The sequence below is a fragment of the Hyla sarda genome, chromosome 4 (assembly GCF_029499605.1).
Source record: "Hyla sarda isolate aHylSar1 chromosome 4, aHylSar1.hap1, whole genome shotgun sequence".
NCBI lineage: Eukaryota > Metazoa > Chordata > Amphibia > Anura > Hylidae > Hyla > Hyla sarda.
The window spans coordinates 167,324,472-167,348,913 of record NC_079192.1 but is presented as its reverse complement, the minus strand read 5'-3'; the positions used below and the strand labels follow the sequence as shown (position 1 = coordinate 167,348,913).

At 44.2% G+C, this 24,442-nt stretch overlaps 1 protein-coding gene across 4 annotated transcripts in view; it reads right to left on the bottom strand.

The window, feature by feature from the left end:
- The window catches only part of ZNF609 (zinc finger protein 609), a 77,823-nt gene that overhangs the window by 46,883 nt on the left and 6,498 nt on the right, over positions 1-24,442 (bottom strand). For 3 of the 4 annotated variants that reach the window (XM_056572648.1, XM_056572647.1, XM_056572650.1), the window contains exon 2: positions 15,246-16,148. In XM_056572648.1, the coding sequence (XP_056428623.1) occupies positions 15,246-15,977 (732 nt within the window). In that variant the 5' untranslated portion in view covers positions 15,978-16,148. Of the gene's footprint in view, positions 1-15,245; positions 16,149-23,050; positions 23,129-24,442 lie in introns of those variants that run through there. The other variant, XM_056572649.1, reaches the window with a different exon arrangement.

Sequence of the window (24,442 nt, the reverse complement as noted above, 5' to 3'; positions counted from 1 at the left end):
TAGTGAAAGTCCCACCAATGAATAACACCTTTCTATACCTATACTAGGGAGTGCTTTAAAGCAAAAAAAGCAAGCTACTGACCTGCCCCAATCCCCTGCAGTTGCCGATTTGAGGACTCCTGGTCCCTGCTGCATGACCCTACAGAAAATGCCCATGAGGTCAATCACTCGCTGCAGTGGAGACTCACCTTGGACAGTTACTGGCTGAGTGGGAATTTCATGCAGAAGAAGCAAACATAGTGGGAGTGCAGCAGGCAGTGGGAGCAGCCAATAGGGCAAATGCCGGGTATCTGGACAGGTAAGTATGCTTGCTCTTTTCAGATTCAAAGCACCCTGCTTCTACTAAAAAATTTATCTCAGGAATATCCATTTTATTGTATCCTTATAGGGGAATCAGAGCTAAAGTTCTGATAAAAAAAAAAACTCCAAATACCAAACAGAGATATATAACATAGTATGCAGACGGCACACAGTTGCTGCTTTATCTTCTTTTACATTGAACTTAATAAGAACAGTGAACTAGATTTACTAATGTAAAAAATAACCAGTTTGTTGTATGAGCATTCTTAAAATGGTAACAACACCTTTCCCGACAGATTAATTATTACCGGGGGGGAAAAAAAAGTGTATGGCCTTGGTATTTCCTGCTTTGTCAATACTATAAGGTGTTTCCATAAAGATTATGGTGCATTTAAGGAGATTGCCTATACCACCCAATCAGATTGATTCTTTAATTTTTAGTAAGGCTTCTGAAAAATAAATGAAGCAATCTGACTGGCCGCTATGGGCAATTGGTCAACTTTTCATCTGCACAAGTTTTGATAAATTGGTCTACTTTAAAGGAGTACTCCGGTGGAAAACATTTATTCTCTTATCAACTGGTGCCAGAAAGTTACACAGATTTGTAAATTACTTCTATTTAAAAATCTTAATCCTTCCAGTACTTACCAGCTGCTGTATACTACAGAGAAAGTTCTTGTTGAATTTATTTTCTATCTGACCACAGTACTCTCTGCTGACACCTCTGTCCATGTCAGGAACTGTCTAGAGTAGGAGAGGTTTGCTATGAGGATTTGCTTGTACTATGGACAGTTCCTGACTTAGACAGAGGTGTCAGCAGAGAGCACTGTGGTCAGACAAAAAATAAATTAAAAAAGAAAAGAACTTCCTGCGGAGCATGCAGCACCTGATAAATGCTGAAAGGATTAAGATTTTTTTACAAGTAATTTACAAATCTGTTTAACTTTCTGGCACCAGTTGATTTAAAAAAAAAAAAAAAAAGTTTTCCAACGGAGTACCCCTTTAACAGTGATGTAGTTTGTGCAGTTTGGATTACATTGGCGCAAATAGATTCACAGTCACGCTCAAAAGAACAGGCAAATATACTAGGTAAAAATCAGACAGACCCTTCTTAGCCTGATTATACCCCTGGAAAGGGGACAGTAACACAATCTCTGCTAAGGGGAAAAAGGAGTCTGAACAAACCTTATAAGGCTGGGTTCACACCACGTCTTGTACCTACGGTTCCATATACGGCTGGGGGGAGCGGGGGCGGTGGGGAATCGCGGCACACGCACTCAGCCGTATTCGGGAACCGTAGTTAATGCATGTCTATGAGCCGACCGGTGTGAACCGCAGCCTCCGGTCGGCTGCGGTTTCGGACGTATGCGGTTTCCCGACCCCAGGCAAAAACATGGTCGACCGCATTTTTGCCTACTGTCGGGAAACCGCATACGGCCGAAAACGCAGCCAACCGGAGGCTGCGGTTCACACCGGTCAGCTCATAGACATGCATTAAATACGGTTCCCGAATACGGCTGAGTACGGCCGCCATGGTTACCCCCCCTCCCCCCAGCCATATACGGAACCGTAAGTACAAAACGTAGTGTGAACCCAGCCTAATACAGGTCAAATACAGATGTCCAAAAAGGGCTAAACAATGGACAATCCCACCAAGTATATAAGGAACATCTCATTAACCCTAGTCTGGGCAACTACCAGCATGAAAGTAGTTTTAAGGTCTAATCACACGTACAGGATCCTGCGCAGATTGTGCTCAGTCATTTCGTTTACATTGAGATCTGCAGCAGAAAACCCTGCGCATCACATCTGAGCAGGATACTCTATGTGGGAATATACCCTAAAATGGCGTTCCTGTGTCCAACAAAGAAAACAGATGTTTTTGAGTAAGCAAAAATATTTATTTTTATTTTTTTAGAAAGGTCCTCCACATCCATGAAGTCCAGCCCAGGTTCTGCTCCCAATTACAAATGTAAGCAGGCTTAAAGGGGTACTCTGCTGCTCAGCGTTTGGAACAAACTGTTCCGAACGCTGGAGCGGGAGCTTGTGAAGTCATAGCCCCTCGTGACGTCACACCCCGCCCCTCAATACAAGTCTATGGGAGGGGGTGTGATGGCTGGCATGCCCCCTGCCATGCCCCCTGCCAAAGACTTGCATTGAGGGGGTGGGGTGTGACGCCATGAGGGGGTGGGGCTATGACGTCATGAGTTCCCGCCAGCTCCAGCATTCAGAACAGTTTGTTCCAAACGCTAAGCAGCGGAGTACCCCTTTAATATCAGTATTCACCTGCCTCAGAGAACCACAAGAGAGTAAGAAATAGCCAATGTTTTAAAGGTCCTTATCAATAGACTGTAGAAGAAGAGGGAAGAGCTCAAACGTATTATTCAGGAATAGAAAAACGGAGATGAGTTCTTTCAAAAACAGCAACACCCCTGTCCTCAGGTTGTGTGTGGTATTACAACTTGGCTCCACTCACTTCAATGGAACTGAGCGGCAATACCACACACAATAGGAGGTCATGTGTGTTGCTGCTTCTGGAAGAAATCGGCTATGGTTTTTTTCTAATCCTACATAGCCCCTTTAAGATCAGCTACAATGTTTATCTTCAGATAGCGAGACCGTTCCCTTGAAGTTTAAAGGGAAACTGTAAGGTTACCCAAAGAAGAACTTCCTGAAGAAAAAAGATGCTCAGAAGTGCTGACTTACGGGTGTTGACCTTGACTTTACTTTGGGGCCCAAATTCATAGACATGGGGAGATGTAACATATAAAAGCTATTCGCCAGCATAAAGCGACAGTTTATACAACCCGTTATGAAGAACCAGGATTGAAGGACTCTGTCTCAGGGCTACTGTCATATGCTACAGAGTAATCTTATCATGGAGAGGGGTAGGGGGACACCCCTGTCTGGAACCATTAGGATAGGGAAAGGGGAGAAAAGTGTCCCAACTGTGTGCTGGAAACCTCTCTAAAAGGTGCTGAATGAAATCAAGTAATCACAAGGAAATGTCACGGAATATGTCAGTGATCTCAGGGGTCCTGCCACTATGAAGGTTTTTCAATAGAAAATGCCAAAATTATGCTATTTAAAAATACAACTCAGCCTGCAAAAAACAAACTATAAATGCTCCACCCCTGTTCACACCATCTATTCAGGTTGTAATCAGTTTTAAATACCAGGATTATATTGTTTCCCTGTGCTCCCAAGACTACACTGTGGATAATCTACTGCCTCCTTTGCATACATTTGGCCAAAAGGCTGGCCCCCCCCTTTCAGTAGGATAATAACTAAATGATAATGAAGCCCCAATTGTTCTATGTATTGCACAATTCTTCAATTTAGGTCCTAGTTACATTTTTTCTCCACATTACTATTTCCAGGGATCTCATTAAGAAAAAGGATTGGGCTAGGATTTAATTGGAAACCCTATAATCTAGTAAGGACTCATGGGGCATCGCTACTCAATCCCTTTTTGTATGTTTAAGCCTCTCGTCTTGAACGCTGGAAGGGGTGGAGGCAACTTGAGGGTTTGGGAACATTGGGTCAGCCGATCGTGTAAAATAAAAGTAGTAACCCACCACTTGTAAACTGGAATAGAAGGTCTCTTAGATACAGGGGCGTTATCTCCCCATCCTATCAATTATTTTAAGGTTCGAAATAAAACTAAAAAAAAAAAAAAATCTGAAATCTCCGGGTTCACTAACTTTTCTAAAGTCTCAAGAAACTCTTAACTTCCGGTCTTATTTAAGGTTGAGGGTTTCTCCCGCTGGGAGGCTAAAGAGGAACTTTATATTGAGCAAGTTTAAAAGGACAACTCTTGCAGTCCTTTATCAGTTCCTCCAACTCTGTCATGCCCTATTGACCCAAGACAGGTATTTTTTTTACCTCTTGGCTTCCTTGCACCTACTCCTTCAAGACGTTAATTCGGAGGGGCTGGAAAGGTGAGTTTTGCCTTTGCCTATATTCAGTTGCTTGAAAAGTATTTAGCTCACTATCACCTTGGAGTCCAGGATGAGTGTGTACAGGATCTGGGTCCCATCATGGACACTCGGTGGTGCGCCAATCTTAAGTTGGCACCCCTCCTATGTCTTAGTGAGGCACAGCACCACTCTATGAGGTACTTCAATATACGTCATTAAGGAAGCAAGCAAAGAGGTTTGCTAGGGTGTGGCACTTGAAATGCTCAGCACCGCATCCTTGACACTTGGCTGAAAAATAAAATAGTGACTTTATAAGTTTAGCAACCACCATCAGCACCAGGAAAGGTACAGTTTGCCTTCATACCCTAAGCTATCCAATGGTATCTGTCAGCTGTATTTGATGCTAAGAGCTGCAGACACCATTGGATATGTGTTAGGGTAAAAAAGCAAACCGTATTTTTCCTGGAACGGATGGTATTTGCTGCTAAAAGCTGCAGTCTCTCTTTAAAGGGTTACTCCGCTACCCAGCGTCCGGAACATTGAGTTAAGAATGCTGTGTGCGGGCTTCCGTGTTCACTCCCGCCCCCTTGTGACGTCACGTCTCGCCCCCTCAATGCAAGTCTATGGGAGGGGGCGTGACGCCCGTCACGCCCCCTCCCATAGACTTGCATTGAGGGGGCGAGACGTGACATCACATGACAGGGCGTCATGAGGGGACGGGCGTGAACACGGAAGCCCGCACACCGCATTCTTAACTCAATGTTCCAGATGCTGGGGAGCGGAGTAACCCGTTAACCTTTAGGTATATTTTCTGGAGTGCAACATGAAAATAAAGTCTACAAAAGGCAACCTATGCCAACACAAAAACACACACAGACTTCATGTGACTGCTGCACTTGGTCTAGTGTAAAGCCAAGGACCCCAGTACTGTAAGACAATAAAGTTAACCAGTAAAAGCACTGAGCTGCAAAGAAACAAAAATATAAATTCTCTTCCATTTAACAATGCTCTATGTAAAAATGTTAAGAATTTCTATAAAAGAAAAAAAAAAAAAGAGTTAAATCTAGAACCATGAAATGTATAGACCTATGGGGCTCCATGTTTTTCTGCTGCTCGGCTGCATTCAGCTGACAGTCTCGTCCATAACTGGCAGAGTGCTATGGAAGAGACCATGGAAGCAGCTGAGCAGCAGAACAAGGAGGCATGCCTAGCAATTTGCTATACTCTTGCTATATGAATGCATATACATACAGAGATGACTTTTAGAGATGAGGGAACTTACAGTAAATTCGATTTGTCACAAACTTCTCGGCTCGGCAGTTGATTACTTTTCCTGCATAAATTAGTTCAGCTTTCAGGTGCTCCGGTGGGCTGGAAAAGGTGGATACAGTCTTAGGAAACTCTTTCTTAGGACTGTATCCACCTTTTCCAGCCCACCGGAGCACCGGAAAGCTGAACTAATTAATGCAGGATAAGTCAGCAACCACCGAGCTGAGAAGTTCATGACGAATCGAATTTACTATAAGTTCGCTCATCTCTAACGACTTTTGAACTCCCCTAGAAGAATGTAGTGAAGAATATAGTGTAAACTGTGGATATTACTACTTTAATCACAAGTGTGGGCACTTTGTATTGTTGTCTGTGTTAAACTCTAGCTGTAAGCACAACCAGGCAGTGCATAGTAATGGAGGAGCTGATGAACTCTGAAGACTACATCTAGTTTACACTATGCAGAGCTTGTAGAAACTGTCCAGGGAGTGAGATTCACAATAGAAACATGGTGGACCTTGGTGTCCATGCTCAAGACTAATGAACGACTGGAGAACGTAACCAGTATTAACTAGGTAGAAAGGTCCACATCACATGGGGTACTACCAGGGGTAATTGCAGTTGACCCTTTTAAGTGTATTTTTGCTTAGGCTAGGTTCACATTGCCACTTGCATTCGACCAGTTCAGGGTCCGATCGGCTCTATATATTTTTTCTTCAGCTGATCGTACCCTGAAAGGGGTCGGATGCAAACTGCTACTGCCAGGGGTCCATCAGTGATCTAGTAATTTTAATATTTGTAATTTTAATTGCTTACACAAATTTTTTTTTCTCCACTAGACTTGATGCAACTGCCGATTGAGCTCCACCTAACGGCAGTGTGAACAAGCCCTTACCTACTTTATATAGGGCAATGAGGGATACTTCTGAGGGAATATCACTTTAACAACTAAGTCATTTAAAAAAAAAAAAAAAAAGCAGCATACTGAATGTGTAATGAAACAAAATTACTAAAAGATACACAGTCCACTCACCTATAATGGGTTCTCCTATGAGACACATCAGTAATGTCAGCTTGTGGGATAGGATTTAAAGGGGTACTCCGGCGCTAAGACATAATATCCCCTATCCAAAGTATAGGGGATAAGATGCCGCCGCTGGGGACCCCCGTGATCTTCCATGCTGCACCCCGTTAGAATGAGGCCCCGGAGCGTGTTCGCTCCGGGTCTGATTACTGGCGATCACGGGGACGGAGCATAGTGATGTCACGCTCCGCCCCCTCAATGCAAGCCTATGTGAGGGGGCGTGGCAGCTGTCACACCCCTCCTATAGACTTGCATTGAGGGGTCGGAGCTTGACGTCACATGGGGAGCGGAGTCGTGACGTCACTATGTTCCTTTGGATAGGGGATAAGATGTCTAAGGGCGTTGTACCCCTATAACTATGTAATAGCTGAAAATGAAGCTTCTAAAAAAAAGCTTTCAGACCTTCTTGACCTTTAAACCTGTAAATAGCATCCAGGTCAAGTGATCTGGAATCTTTCTAATCCTGGAGGGAGGAAGCACTCCCTAGTAGCATTCGGTCATGGTGACCCCTGTAGTTTTTCTGATAGACTGATACCATAGACAAGCAGTGGTGCCTGCATAACATCTATTAATTTAAAACCTACCTGTATATAACGTGGAATTTGGTTTGACATGTAACTGATTACTTCGCTTATTCTTTCAGGTTATGGAAAGGAATTGAACGCTTTAGACTAGAAATCATGAAATATACAGAAAACAGAATATGTTGCATAAGAATATAAAGCTGGTATAATAACAAATAAACCGTATTCATGAAAGCTAATATATACATTATTGCACACTACACTGTGGTATGTGGTTAGACACCGTAATTTTACATACAAAGAATACATTTTAAACAGCCACGGTGCCTCCAGCTGTTGTAAAACTACAACTCCCAGCATGCCCAGACAGCCTTCGGCTGTCCGGGCATGCTGGGAGTTGTAGTTTTACAACAGCTGGAGGCTCCCTGGTTGGGAAACACTGCACTATAGTATGGCTGCGTGTAGGTGACCTTTATGTAAAACGACAAGGAAGCAGGAGAGGTGTACGAGCCGCCTGCACTACAATGACACGGAGAAGATTAATCATAGACATTGCATCTGCTCTGCAGAAAACAGATTATGGATTTTTTTTTCCTAATCCCCAATGGAGATGGAAGGAGAAATCTATTTCACATATACTATTGATCTGCAAGATATATAAGATTTGTGGGGGAGTAATGTTCTAATGTTACCAAACAGCATTTTAAAACCAGTGTAGAGCCAGACTGTCTCAGGGCACAGGTTATTATGTGCACCCTATTAAAGCATCATGTAAACCCTACATAAAGCCCTCACAGCCTACAAACCAGTGTTTCCCAACCAGGGTGCCTTTGGCTGTCTGGGCATGTTGGGAGTTGTAGTTTTGAAACAGCTGGAGGCACCCTGGTTGGGAAACACTGCTACAAACTGTAAATGATGCTGAAAGCTTCCTTACATTCCTGAGTGGTGATACAGGAAGATAAAAGCTTTCCCCATACACTTCAGGACGGTAAATGTCATCATTAGAGATGAGCGAACTTACGGTAAATTCGATTCGTCACGAACTTCTCGGCTCGGCAGTTGATTTCCTGCATAAATTAGTTCAGCTTTCCGGTGCTACAGTGGGCTGGAAAAGGTGGATACAGTCCTAGGAGACTCTTTCCTAGGAATGTATCCACCTTTTCCAGCCCATCGGAGCACCTGAAGGCTGAACTAATTTACGCAGGAAAAGTCATCAACTGCAGAGCCGAGAAGTTTGTGACGAATCGAATTTACTGTAAGTTCGCTCATCTCTAGTTATCATACAGAAAATAAAGTGGAACCTATGTCCTGCTTGATACATGGTTAATACCAACGTATACAAGAAAAAAAGCACAGCTATGGCGTCTTAAAAAGGGGTCCGTCAGAAGATGTATGGGACCTGAACAACAGGCATAGCATATGGTTTGGGATTGCTCTCTGCTTCTTCCCTTTTGGTGGGCGGTAATAGGCTTTATAGGGGGAACCTATAACCTGTGCTAAGGAAAAGTTGCCCAGTTGCCCATAGCAACCAGATTGCAAAATGAAAGAAGCTGAGGCCTGGTTAAAAATCAAGGAAGCAATCTGATTGGTTGCTATTGGCAACTCAGCAACTTTTCCTCTGGACAGGTTTTGATATACAGTGGTCCCTCAACATATGATATTAATTGGTTCCAGGAGAACCATCATATGTTGAAACCATCATATGTCAAGTACATATGTCTATGTAAAAATGGTAATTGGTTCTGGGGCCTTGGAACCATTGTATGTTGAATACATATCTCTATGGGAAACTGCTAATTGGTTCTGGGATGACCATTGTATGTGGAGTGTATGGGGAGTGTTTAACAAACCAGGGTGCCTCCAGCTGTTGCACAACTACAACTCCCAGCATGCATGTACAGCCATTGACTGTCTGGGCATGCTGGGAGTTATAGTTTTGCAACAGCTGGAGGCACACTGATAGGAAAACATTGATGTATGGGGTGTATAGTGTGTATATGTATTGTATGTGATGTGTGACATTGCATACAGTACTGTACAGTTCTTTAAATACCTTCAGGGGGGACAGAATGTCCTCCATTACCATCCTGCCGACTACAGCTCTATAGGAAAGGAAGGGAAGGGCAGCTCATTGGATGCCTGCAGCAAGATGCTGCAGGCTATTGGCTATGGCTGCTCTGGGGGGGGGGCTTACACGGAGCTCACAGTGGAAGCCTGTGTGAGTTAGCAGGACAGCATGTGAGTAACAGGAGGCAGAACTGGGCACATTAAACAACTATCTGTCAGTTGCTGAAGTTGTCAGCGCTGTCAGATAGCTGTTTGTACGATGGCCCCGACACACAGCAGCATCATATGTCGAGGCTGCCTTCAACATACGATGGGCTCTGAGAGGCCATCATATGTTGAAATGATCATATGTCGAGGCCATCATAAGTCGAGGGGTCACTGTATCTCCCCCATAGAATTTTATGGTATGTCTCTAACACCCAAATGTTGTCTCATGGGTCTTATTGGCTGCAGTGAGGAGCCTGCTGGCCCTAAAGTGGGAACTCTGCACTAGGTGTCACCCTATATGGCTCAGGATTACTCCCCCCGACGTTCAGAACAACGCTGGCCCAGCGTGGTCCGGAACGCGCGTTCACATGAATGAAAAGAGGGAGATACAAGGTGGGAGGGTGGCTCTCAGTCAAAGGCTGGGTTCTCTTCTGTGTCGCCTTTCATGTATTGGGTGGCGTAGGACTATATGGAGTTGTATTGTTCTATGTATTATACACTGTATATGGGGCCTTTCTACCCAATATTTGTGCCGCCCTTGTATGTTGAAGTTTGTTGTGCATTTTTGTTATTGTTAGCTTTATAAAAAGTAAATAAAAAAAATCTGATTTATAAAAAACCACTTGACTAGACCGTACCTTATTTAGCATTAAAAAACAGGGCAAGTATCAATTTAAGTGAACCCTTTTACTATTAGCACCAAGTCATCTGTCACCTTGACAGCACAACATTGTCCTCACTGCCTTTATAAAAGCAGAAACAACTATAAAAATGACAACTAAACAAAGATAATGGACTGTTAAAGGCTAGGTAAGTGTTTCCCAAACGGGGAAGTGTTTCTCACCATTTAACTGTCTGGGTATGCTAGGAGTTGCAATTTTGCAGCAGCTGGAGGCTTCTGGTGTGGGAAACACTGACCTAAGTTCTTATAGACCAGTGGTCTTCAACCTGCGGACCTCCAGATGTTGCAAAACTACAACTCCCAGCATGCCCGGACAGCCAACGGCTGTCTGGGCATGCTGGGAGTTGTAGTTTTGCAACATCCGGAGGTCTGCAGGTTGAAGACCACTGTCATAGACGTTACTGAATTTATGTGGCGCACTATTTTTTTAGGCTCTGTTCAAACATGCATTGGAGGCGCCATCTTGGACGGCATCATATTTGACAGGAACATAATTAAAAGCAGGACTATTCATCCGGTCACAACAGGCACCAAGATGGATCTCAGATGGATCCCAATATGAGTCAAAAGGATCCATTGGGTATTGTTGGTGTCCAGTGTAAAATAGATCTACCAAAGTTTGAATTCTGTTTTACTGCTACTATAATGGGCAGAATGCAGATGTTATCACAACACAGATGTGAACTAAGTCTTACGTAAAATAATGGAAGCTAGATGGTACATAACTACATTCTACAAAACCACTGACGCCTTACAAAACCTGACACTTCACTGCTCCAGTCCACTACCTGATGGCGAAAAAAGACAAATGTATTGTAAAGCATTGCCAGCAGTACTATAAATGAGGCCCATAGAAGCTCATGTACAGAGATCAGACAGCAGATCATACATGTTTTACCTGTAGGTCTCTGAAGTTTGTTACCCGCAGTAACATCTGTTTAGGATCCCATTATAGGATCCTCCGCACCACGCGACAAAGCTTCTCAAAGTAGCTTCATCCGGTTTTCTTAAACTGTTACTACCTCAAACAATTCCTTGGCACACCTCCCCTGCTCTGCCTACCCAATACCTGTGGTTTAACAAACCTTCTCCGCCACTAGGTGTTGCCTTACGTATAGAAAACATTTACCCAGACATGATGCCAGTGTTATCAATATCCACATTTCTTTGCACCTAGATCATCAATCATCTTTATAAAGGACTGAAAGGTAATGAGATGCTTAAACATGATCCTTGCTAACAAAAACAAGGATCCAGGAGGTGAAATCGATATATTGTGAAAGGAGTCACTCTGTGACCTGACAATTACACCTTGCGGGGGGTTACAGCCAAAGAGTGCGTTGACACGTGCATATTTTCTGCTGCAGATTTGCTGCAGCAGATTTTGTTGCCTATTGAAGTCAATGGTAGGGCTGGGCGGTATGACCAAATGTGTGTATCACAGTATTTTTAAAACTTTTGGGGTTTCCACGGTTTATAACGGTATTTCCTAGACCCCCCCCCCCCCCATATTAATTATCAGCCCACATCCCCATCGGGGTAAATACTCACATATCACCAGCAAGCGCTGCCCTCCTCATCATGTTTGTTGCGGCCGCCGGCGCTGGCACTCTCTATATGAGCGGTATCCCTATGCAAAACAAAATAAACTTTAACGCACCTACGTCGGCCTTACGCTGGGGACGGGAACGTCAGAGAGCTGTCAGCCTATCACAGGCCGCAGCGATGTTCCGCCTCGGCCGGTGATAGGCTGAGCCCACTGTCCTGAAAGAAGCTGGCTTCTTACATGAAAGTGGGCTCAGCCTATCACCGGCCGAGGCGGAATATCGCTGCGGCTGGTGATAGGCTGACGGCTCTCCGACGTTCCCGTCCCCAGGAAACAAGTTAGGCCGGTACCGGACCAACGGGAGGTGAGTTAAAGTTTATTTTGTTTATTTTTTGCAGCCAGGGCATAGCGTACAGTATAGAGTAGGGATAGACCAATTATCGGTATGGCCGATACTCACGATTTTGGGCATTATCGATATCGGCAATTACCTTGCCAATAAGCCGATAATGAATCCGCCCCATCCCCCCCCCCCCGACCCGCCACACCGCGTCGCACCCCCCACAGCACCGCCCCGGCCCCATTGCCTCCACCATCCTCAGTTTTATAATTACCTGTTCCAAGGGCCCACGCTATTTCTTGCTCCTGCTGCGTCCTGCATTACGCTGTGCGCAATGACGAGTGACGTGACGTCATGGTCAGTGCGTACAGTGACAGCTTAGGAGGACGCCACCGGAGCCAGATGTAGAGTGGACCCCGTAAACAGGTAATTATAAAACCGGGGATGGGGGGAGGCAATGGGGCCGGGGCGGTCGCGGTGCGGTGGGTCGATCGCTGTGCGGCAGTGGGGGGAGCGGTGGCGGTGATAGGACTCAGGACCCCCGGACAGGCAGGGGGGAGAGAAGCGGGCGGCAGCGGCGGTCTATGGCACCGCAAAAGCCACTGCAGTGCATTGATTTAAAGTGCCCGCTTTAAATCAATGATCTGCAGCGGTGTTGCGGGGGGACAAATAGCCGATAACTTATACCGGAACTTATACCCCAACGCAACATCACCGTCAGTGTGCAAAGTGACCGCACAGGAACCAGAAGGATCGCATACCCCGGGAACAGGTAATTATAACACCGGGGATGGGGGGAGGCGATGGGGCAGCGGTGGTATGTGGGCAGAGGATGGGGGGGGGGGGGATGCGATGGGGCAACTGTGGTGGTTAGACTCAGGACCCCAGGACAGGCATGGGGAGAGAAGCGGGTGGCGATCTCTGGCACCGCAAAAGCAGCTGCAGTTCATCGATTTAAAGCGCCCGCTTTAAATCATTGATCTGCAACGGCTTCTGCCCCGCTGGGGGGTTGAAATAGCCCATAACTTATACCGGAATATCGGTATAAGTTATCGGCTATAGGCCTGAAAGGTGACAGATTATCGGTATCGGCCCTATAAAATCGATATCGGTCGATCCCTAATCAACGCTGAGTTAAGTCCAATTCAGGGTCCTTTGTGCTCTGCTCACCATCTCACCACTTTGTGGGGGGTGGATGGCCCCCAAACCAGCTGTGGGATTGGTTCAGTTTAACAACTATATTTCCAGAAATTCTCCGTGCTAAGAAAAATGTTTGCCTTAAATTTTAATAGAAAAGAGACACTATGAAACTGAAAAGGTGCCAGATACTATAATGAATATTCCCAGCATAAAGGAACTAATCCCACAGCTCCTGCAGGTAAGTGTTCGCTGTTTACCATCACAATTCCTTTAATATACAGCTGTGCTGAAATGCTAAATCCTGAAGAGTAAAGAGGAGTAGGATGGAAGGTTAGTGAGCCCCCTCCAGGAACATGATCTCCCTCCTACTGCTAGAAAAGCTAGTGTAATATAGGTCACACTACAGAGATGAAAGAAATGAGACTTCAGATTCCTATTTTATCACGGTGACAAGCCATGGTGACCAACCACAGGCAATACAAGAAAGTACATATGGGTGAAATCAGTGGTGAAAATCCTCATACAGTAATCCGCATGTAAATTCCCATGCATCCCCTAAATCCATGTAAAAGAAAAACCTACTGCATGTGAAAAGAAGTATAGAATACCCCATGTATTGTGCAGTACATTTTCCACAACTAAATTCTGCAACAAAGAGGCCACCTCTGAACATGGATTAACAGGTAGTCTGGGGGAACTAAATTTATCCCCTACCCACAGGAGAGGGGTTAAGTGTCTGATCGCGGTGGGTATGACTGCTGGCACCCCTTACGATCTCCTTATGGGGTCTGGCTAATCACCCATCCTCGAAACGCTCTGGCCCCTACCTTTTGAGAAGAACAGGGCTGAGGGTCCGCACAGCCAATCACTGGTGATTGGCTGAGCAGGCTGCCCCTCCTAGCAGTCTCCGAGGGCAAAGCTGGAGCGCTCAGGAGTTTGGTAAGTTAAGAGCCAGAACAGGGTCTGTGCAGGAGATCAGAGGGAGATCAGAGGGGATCCCAGCCAACAGACCAACCGCTATCAGACACTCAGAAAATCTAGAAGCCTTAACATGTCTTTACTATCAGTGCATTCTTGGCTGCAGACACTTGTGAGCTTTCTGAAGAAACCAAGACACTTCCACAATTTTCTTTACTAAAGGCTATATACAATGTTCTAAAAAGCAGACTTAAAGGGGTACTCCGGCACTTAGACATCTTATCCCCTATACATAAGATGCATGCAAGATCCCACCGTGATCTTGCATGCAGCACCCTGTTAAAATCAGTCCCCGGAGTCCTCTGATTACTGTCAATCACAGGGCTGGAGCATTGTGGCGTCACGGCTCAGCCCCGTGTGACGTCACGCTCCGCCCCCTCAATCCAAGCCTATGGGAGGGGGCGTGACAGCTTTCACGCCCCCTCCCATAGACTTGAATTGAGGAGGAGGGGAGTGATGTCACACGGGGGCGGAGTCGTGACGTCACGATCTTCCGTTCCCGTGGTCGGGAGCCAGAACCTCCAGCGCTGCCGGAAGAAGATACAGGTGGGTGCTAAGTGCTATATTGCGGCGGTCCCCAGCGGCGAGCCCACCGCGATCAGACATCTTATCCCTGTCCTTTGGATAGGGGATAAGATGTCTAGGGGTGGAGTACCCCTTTCAAAAAGCATTGCAGAAAATCAAGTAGGCAAACCATGCATATTTTCAGGACATTAATACTTACAGCATATCCCTACGATAGACCAAAATAGGGTAAGCCAGGGTTACACTGCGGAACGGGCACCAATCTGTTGGATTGAAGGAGCTTCGGCGATCAGGAAAGAGCTACAGCCTCTTTGTTGTTTACCATACATAGTGCCATGCATTTTATAGTGGCTGTGGGTGGTACTGCAGCCTTGTCCCCAAATAGTGGGACTAAGCTTTGTGTATTACCATACATAGCTGCTTCAACATGTACACAGCAGGGCAATGAAGCCACAAAGGAAATGACATTTGCAGATACACAGAAGAGTCCAATATCTCCTTATGTGCTGATTTTAGAAAATCATATGAAAAGTAACCAACCTACCGTGTAAATAGCTATAGCTTACACATGACAAGCAGGGTGACCATCCTATAAGTCCCATCTTTAATCTTCACAATTTACATCACATACTGTAAGTAGTAATAAAACCCTTACACACTCACCATTTCAGTTTTGACCTTCTTCAGTCCCCGATTATCAAGCTCAGGATCCTCATTTTCTGTTTTTATAACATTCAGCGCATTTCCACTGTCCGTTGCCATTCCCCCACCCATCTGTTCCACTGCAGTTCCTATAGTGTCCTGAACAGAGTTTCCACGACCCCCAACTCCAGGGGGTGACTGTAGAACACCAATGGGTTCTTTATCCCCACTTGCCCCAGGTACATCACTCTTGTCCTTTTTGGCCTTTCCGCTTTCTTTTTTAGAACTAGATGAGCTGCGGGCTGCCTTACCGGATTTCTCTCCTCCTTTGGATGGAGTTGCAGTGGAAGAGGGAACTCCCGAGTTCCCCCCATTATCTGCAGAACGTCCTGACACTTCCTTTTTACTTGCTTCTCCAGTTGGGAAAAGTCCAGAGGAGGTCTGACTACTCCTACCTCCATCTTTGCTACTTTTGCTCCTCTTTGATTTAGATTTTGACTCTTTACTTTGCCCACTAGGTACAGGTGTCACAAACTTAATGTTATCAGGCAGAGTAGCCACAGCATTGGGGGCTGGCAGGCCCACCTCTTTAGATCCTGACATTTCAAGCTTCTGCTGGTCCTTCTCCAGATCCGCATCCAAGTCAATAATTAGATTGCCCACTCCGATATCCCATTCATCACCACTGTCGTAGGTCTCCACAGGGTTTGTGTCCAGACCTTTCCCTCCTGGTGCGCCACTGCTCAAGGACATCTTAAGTGTGCGCACCCTCTGGAGGCCTTAGGTTTATCCAGGTCGGGATGCCTTGCCAGCCTCTATCCTCTCCAGCCTGGAATCGGTACCCTTCAACCAACTACTGGGACAGGTCAACAGCAGTCTGAGGTTGCAGAATCACACTCGATCTCTGAAGAGAAGGCATCGGAACTGCAAACCAAAGAAAAGAAGTGTCACTAAAAGTCATTTACACTGTGCAGAAAATATATTTATACAGGCAGTAAAGAGCAAAGTTTTTATATTTATAGTAAAATATTGAAGTACGTGCACAGAGGAATATTTGTATAAACACACAAGCACATGAGCCAACGTAACTAACAGATACTTAAACACCAAAAAATATTTGCTTTTTAAACTGTTGGGGGTATTTTTTTCTTTTTGTTAAAAAGGTATTATCTTATTATGCGTCCACATTATAATGTTGAGGTATAATTTCTAGGTCCTCCAACAGTCCCAAGAACAGAAAGGAGGCTCCAGTACTAGTTTATTGCTGCTCCCCTGTTTTACCCCCCCCCCCCCCCCCCCTCTCCCCCTGAGAATGCCTTGAAAGAGACGGAGCACTAAAACAGCAGTGCCTAATTTGTTTTTAACAGCATTTAGCAATATGCTCTACAGCAGGACCCATGGACATAGGCAACAATAGACAGGATCTGTCCCATTCAGAGGAATTTGAGGCATTACTGAGAATTCTCTGTACATGTGATTCTAAATGTAAGGGATGGCTGATCTCTGATGTAAAGGGTGGTGGATCCAGCATTATCTACATACTGGTGTCACCTTTCACTGTAACCCTGTCTCTGATAAGAAGGCATCACTGGGAAATGATCTGTGCAAAACAAGAAGACTCAGCTTCGTTCTGGGACCCGAGGCCAGAATGCAAAGTGCAAGATTTCTGAATTATTAAAAAATTTGAAGGGAAAAAATACCCAGTCTAATAATTCTTTAAATAGATTTTTAACAATTTATATTGTTAGTGTAAGTTCTAAAAGATAAAAAAAAAAAATGGTGAACATTAATTCTTAATTTAAACAATACGTCTTTTTTGTTGTTGTTGACACATTCCCTTTTAATTTTTAAGATTGGTTGGGGTCCCAGAAGTCTGATTCCATAATCATAAAATAGTGGCATATCCTAGTGATACAACATCACTCTAGAAGATCAGAATATCATTGTTAAATGTATAAGAGGAAGTGGGCTAATGTACATCATAACCTATCAAGATCACTACTGAATAGTCATAATTCCTTACAGCTGCCGACGCCATATCTGTGGCATCAGGATATTATTAGATTTGCATTATTGCTGCATTTTGTGATGGATTTTTGCAGCAATATTTGGAAAATTTCAGCAAAATACAATATAAACCCTTCCAAACAAGCAGTACCAAGTGATCATGGAGAACTGCAGTGATAAGATTTCACTCCCTCTCTTAGCAAAACCTGAGGCTTTCTAATAAGCAGCATAAAAAAAACTAATATACACAGGGAAATGGCTGAAAACCCATGCCTGCCACATTAGCTAAAACAGGTAAGCACAACGCATACACAATAATCTTTTTCTTATAATAGCCTATGCGAAAAAGAAAATCTCCAGGTGTCCTTTTTTTCTAAGCCTATATATCACCCACTCTGTTTTTCAAATAGTGTTGAGCAAAATTAAGGGGCACATTGCTCAGCCCAGCGTTTCTGTCACTTTATTTTAGCAATTGGTGGGGGTCTCAGTACCTGGACATTCCCAGATCAAATCTTCTCACATATTACTATGACATGCCAGAAGTTTGTTGAAATTGCACACTTTTAGGGTAGGGGGTCATATGTAACGCATTCACAGCGGGTTTCCCACAGTCGAAAATCTGCAAGTGCATTATGTTGCTACCCATATTCTTGGGGATAGTGAAGTGCCGTATTCTGCTACTGCTGAGAATAGGAGTTATAGAATTTTCATTTATATGTTCAAGTTTCAAGATTTCTGCTTGCAGTCATTCAAGAGGAGACAAAAATCTATCCTTTTGTCATGAGATAAGGGCTTGTTCACAATGCGGACATTCAGCCGATAGAATTCCACTGCGGAATTCCGCTTACTGCTCTGTTCAGACTGTGGAAATAATGGAGCCTTCTAAAGGCTGTGTAAAGAAGTGCTCACAGACATCAGTGCTGTTACTGGGAGCTCAACGGTCTATGTAAATGGGCCCGAACTTTAAAAAAATGGAATTATATTTTTGACACAGAACCAGCAATGATGGCTAAGAAAAGTTCTAGACCACATCATACAAAACAACAAATCTACAGCAGATATCTGGGGTCTACTTTGGATTTCTGCCTCAGGAGTGGGTCCAGCTAGAAGGGGGAAATATATGGCCGAGTTCACACGCTGGAATTTCCGAGCGGAATTCCGTGCAGCTGGCAATGGGATTCCACTGCACAGTTTTCAAGGCAGACTTTCCGCCCAGGATGTCTATGCAGTCCTAGAAGCAATTGACTAAATCGGCGCTGGCTGCAGTCTGGAATCTCCGGACAGATTTTGTCCCTTACGTAACGGACAGCACCAAGTCCTGACAGATCGCATTGACTTGAAAAGGTGTCCGTTGAGTTGTGCGAGGTAAAAAAAAACTAAAACAAAATAGGATCTGTACTATTTTCTCAACTTCTGTCCTATAGACAGGTTAATGGAGTAGTTCAGATTTAAAAAAAATAAAATCCATCCCCTGGATCACGTGGGGTCCGACCACTGGGACCCCTGCGATCTCCTGTATGGGGGTCCTGGCTCTCCTCCTCCATGATGCGGTGATCAACATGCCCCCTCCATGCATCTCTAAGAGAAAGCCGGCTCTCCCACAGAGAATGGAGGGCGAATGCCGACCCGCCACAATCTAACACTTATCTCGTATCCCGCGGATAGGGGATATGTATTTTTTTTTAGACTGTATAACCCCTTTAAGCGACGGAGCTCCATTTAGCAGACCCCATTGGCAGTGTGAACTTAGCCTAGTGTGCTTTCTATCGCCATTTATCACATGGATCTACTAAGGCTGCGTTAACACGGCCGTCTAGACCCGTCCTGTTCTTCTCCCGTCAAAAATAGACTGACAATAACGGATGCAAACAGATGTTATCCGTTTGTATGACTTATTGTTCAGTTAATGAATAAAAACATTTTTTTTTTTGTTCGGAGCATGCTCAGAAGAAAAAACGGATGGAAAAAACACGGATAACATTAAAGGCTCATCCATTTTCCATAGATTTCAATGTTAATTTTACTGTACCCGTTTTTTTCTTCCATTTTTTTTGATGGAAGAAAAAATACAGCATGTGCTGTTTTTTCTGCCGTCAAAAAAGCGGAAATGAGTGCAGACAGGTGCAAATGGATGTAAACGGGTTGTAAAAAAAAAAATCCCTTTGACATGAACAGAATTTTTTTAAAACAGTATTTAATCCGCTGCAAGAACGGAACCGAAACAGGGATCCAAAAACGGGGACAGACGGCAGTGTGAACGCACCCTTTTGGAAAGCCGCTAAAAATTCTCACCTCTCTGTATATGCATGCAGTATCTAGTAGCTTTGACATAAGTGAACATTGTTGCCATTTGAGCTAGGAAATAGATACTACCTTACAAATACTAGAGCAACCCTGCACAGACTAACCACAACACTCTGGATATAATTCAAAGGTCTCCAAACTGCGGATTTCCACGAGTTGCAAAACTACAACTCCCAGCATGCCCGGACAGCCAATGGCTGTCCGGGCATGCTGGGAGTTGTAGTTTTGCAATATACGGAGGCCACTGATATAGATTATTTGGATTTCCAGCCACTCAAACCAGTGGGTATTTCACACCATTCCTTTATGGACATGCCTAACAAACACCTTAGGGGCAAATGTGTTCCATGAAGTGTTTTTCGGCATGTCATGCCACCCAAGAAGTTTTCAGTGCTGGATTATTTTAGTACTGACAAAGAATTCTATTTCAGCCAAAGCAAAAAAAAATAAAAAATAAGTGTAGAAGAAACGGACGTGATTTGATATGCCTGTTCGGAGGCTGCAAGGCTCTCACTGACAAAAAAGCATATAAAAAATTAAAACAAAAAATTGGATCCCAAACCACACTTTTATTCTTCACGCAAAAATATTAGTCAGTCAATGTAGTACAGAAATGTTTATGGCTTTTTCCCTCAGATTTCACATAAAGCAGGATAATTCAATCGAACGCTGGTATTGTGGTGGCACTTCCACTTAGCACCAGCACTCAAGAGGTTAATTCTGGAGCCACCCCTCGTGCCAGATGGTTACTTGCTTATGAAAGACGACAGTGAATCTTTGACCCAGTGGCCTGAATCATACTTCCGGAAGGGTGATAAAGGGGTCACGCCAATGAAAAGACTAGGCAGACAAGGAGCTTGGCCCTACTTGGGCAAATGTGTTCAGCTCCTTGTGACCTTGCAGAAAGCCATCTTGTGTCTGCAGCAACACATTTCTGAAGACCGGTTTCTATGCCAGGCATAAGGGTGACATGCATGGCGTGTCATATGAACAATGCCTTTGTTACCAAGACATGGATGGCATCACTTTTTTATCTGGCTATAGAAGGAAGATTTATTTTGTCAGCACATGCCACTGGGTATGATTCAGCATTAACCTCAGGACTATCGGGACAACCCAGGTGTTGTGGGGAAGAAAGAGGTAGAACACCGATTTGTGTGGTCTCTATCATAAGAACACCGATTTGTGTGGTCTCTATCATAAGAACACCGATTTGTGTGGTCTCTATCATAAGAACACCGATTTGTGTGGTCTCTATCATAAGAACACCGATTTGTCTGGTCTATCATAAGAACACCGATTTGTCTGGTCTATCATAAGAACACCGATTTGTCTGGTCTATCATAAGAACACCGATTTGTCTGGTCTATCATAAGAACACCGATTTGTCTGGTCTATCATAAGAACACCGATTTGTCTGGTCTCTATCGTGAGAACACCGATTTGTCTGGTCTCTATCGTGAGAGCACCGATTTGTGTGGTCTCTTTCGTGAGAGCACCGATTTGTGTGGTCTCTATCGTGAGAGCACCGATTTGTCTGGTCTCTATCGTGAGAACACCGATTTGTCTGGTCTCTATCGTGAGAACACCGATTTGTCTGGTCTCTATCGTGAGAACACCGATTTGTCTGGTCTCTATCGTGAGAACACCGATTTGTCTGGTCTCTATCGTGAGAACACCGATTTGTCTGGTCTCTATCGTGAGAACACCGATTTGTCTGGTCTCTATCGTGAGAACACCGATTTGTCTGGTCTCTATCGTGAGAACACCGATTTGTCTGGTCTCTATCGTGAGAACACCGATTTGTCTGGTCTCTATCGTGAGAACACCGATTTGTCTGGTCTCTATCGTGAGAACACCGATTTGTCTGGTCTCTATCGTGAGAACACAGATTTGTCTGGTCTCTATCGTGAGAACACAGATTTGTCTGGTCTCTATCGTGAGAACACCGATTTGTCTGGTCTCTATCGCGAGAACACAGATTTGTCTGATCTCTATCGTGAGAACACAGATTTGTCTGGTCTATCATAAGAACACCGATTTGTCTGGTCTATCATAAGAACACCGATTTGTCTGGTCTATCATAAGAACACCGATTTGTCTGGTCCCACCTAGAGTTGAGCTGTACAGTACTAAGGGATTTTCATCATTTCTTTTATACATTTGGATAGATAAAAATTAGCCATGTGTGCGCCAAGTGCACCCCTTTAAAGGGGTATTCCAGCCTAATACCTCTTCTCCCCTATCCAAAGGATAGGGGAAAAGATGCCTGATCATGAGGGTCCCGCCACTGGGACCCCTCACGATCTCTGTGCAGCACCTGCATTCTAAGTGGGCTACTTCTCTAGTCTAAGAAACTTCTGTGTTACCGGGACTGGAGATGTGGCGTGACGCCACGTCCCCTGCATTAATGTCTATGGGAGAGGGCGTGACAGCCATTAATGGAGGAGGGGTGCCGTAAAGTAACAAGGGGGCGTAACGTCACCTCTCCAGTCCCAGAAACACAGAAGTTTCCGAGACAGGAGAAGCAGCCCTGCATAGAAAGCGGGTGCTGCACAGAGATCGCAGGGGGTCCAGGTGGCACGCCCCCCGCGATCAGACATGTAATCCCCATCTAAAGGATAGGGGATAAGATTTATTTGGCCGGAATACCCCTTTAGGGCGCGTTTACATGCTAGTAACGAGTTTCCCGCTGGGGGAAACCCCATGCGAGTTACGCTACCATTGATTTAAATGGGTCCGCGGACAGTACCATAAATCTGACACCATTGCGGACTGTCTGTGGAACATTCAAATCAATGGTAGTGTAACTCGCAGCGGGTTTCCCCCAGCGTGAAACCCGCTGCTAGTAATAGCCTTTGAACGCACCTTTAAGGGTAGCTTCACACGTAGCGTACGTTACGCTTCGCAAAATCAGTTGCACAACAGGAAATACGCTGTGGATTCTCCTGTAAGCAAAAACAAAAGACTACTCACAGCAGCCCTGTCCACACAGTAAGGTTTGGAGGTGGGACCAGAGCACCAACGTGCCTAACACGTGAGCCCATCTCCAAACCTTACAGCACACACAGGCCTGCTGCAGGGAGCTGTGTGTCTGCTCATAGGAAAATATGCAGCGTATTTCCCACTGCATACGCTACGTGTGACCCTATCATTAGTATGCTTTCCAGTAAGATTTATGCACACAGGCACATGACAACAAACAAAAGCAAGACGACTTTACACCATTTTTGTTATTTCACAGGATCAGACACTGAGCTTAGGCTGAAAAGTTGTCCAGTTGCCCATAGCAACTAGATGGCTTCTTTCATTTTTCACAGGCCTTCCTAAAAATGAAATAAGCAAGCTGATTGGTTGCTATGGGCAACTGGGCAAGTTTTCCTCTGCACAGGTTTTGATGAATCTCCCCTATAATGATTTTTACATTCATCTTATATACTGTTGAAATGGGAGGCCTAAAACCGTATGTATTCCTAGGCTAAATTTATTTATTTAAAAGCGTATAAAATTCGCACCTGTCACGTGTATGGTGCATTTCCACAAATGTTGTCCATGATATCTTAAATAAATCAAATCTGTTTTTGTGTTTCTCGATCATTCCTATTCCTGAGCGAAAGCATATGTGTAAAGAAATTATAAAACAGATTGAAACGTATAGTGGTACAATTCAGTACAATTTACCGTACATTAAATTATTATTTTTTTTAAATGAATACAATTTGAATCAATTTTTGAATCAGGATGCTAAATCACGATCAATCATATGTTTCAATCTGACAAAAAAATTGGTCAAAAACGTAAATGGACCAAAACTGGTGCATGTGTTGGATTCGTTTTGTCAATAGGAGCGCATAGATATACGAACCGAAACTATTTTCAGGCATAGTATCGTATGAACTATTGTTACCATCATGCTTTTGGAAAGGTCTAGTCAAAAACATTCTCCACATTTATATCTTAGTGGTGCTGTAGAAGGAAACAAAGCCCATTGTGGTACCCATTGTAACGCTATTCACAATAGACAACACTGGAGTCCTCCAGCCGAGAGGGCTGGGTGTAGTAAAGCTCTATGGAGGAGGTATGTTAGGGCATGTTCACACTACACAATTTCCTCGCTGAATTTCTATATGGAAATTCCTCACAGATTCCAACTGATGCAGAATGCCTATGATCTCAATGGGATTCTGCTGTTCAGAGGAACTTTCGGAGCGAAATTGGATTCTGCCGGAAAAGTCACAATGCTGTATTACGGAGGGACTGCTGTAAATGAAAACTCCGTGAACAAGCCCTTAGCATACACTATACATTGTGGTGCAAGTGACTGCCATCAGTGCGGGTACACTACAATCCCTTCCCATAGGAGACTGGTACTGCCACACTGGATAGGCTGACTAGTCACTGGCCTGGGTGCTCCAGACTCAAGGGGGGCTGCATGCTACTGATCATATGACAACATTTTCTGATCCACTTTTTCTTATATTTAGTCTTCTTACTGTGACAATTGTTTATTTACAACACTTTGGCAAAGGCAAATACAGTAGTGGAGATTTATCATTGCCTTCCTAACATTATCTTGGCTCTAAGTTAGGGTGCAGTCACACCACGTTTTTGCAATACAGTTCCTGTATCAGGTTTTTGATGAAAAACGGATTCCTCAAAACCTGACTAAACTGTATCAAAAAGTGTGTACAAATTTTAACCCATATACAGTTGAAAACCATATACGGTTTGAAAAATGATGTTCGGTTGCATGCGTTTTTTAAGAAAAAAAAAGTATAAGTTTTTAACTTTTCACTCCATTTTTAATAAAGTTTCACTTGTTTGATTGAAATTCCAAGAAAAAACTGTGCAAAGTCAAAAACCGTACGGTGAAAACCGGATTGAACCGTACGCACATACAGTTCTGT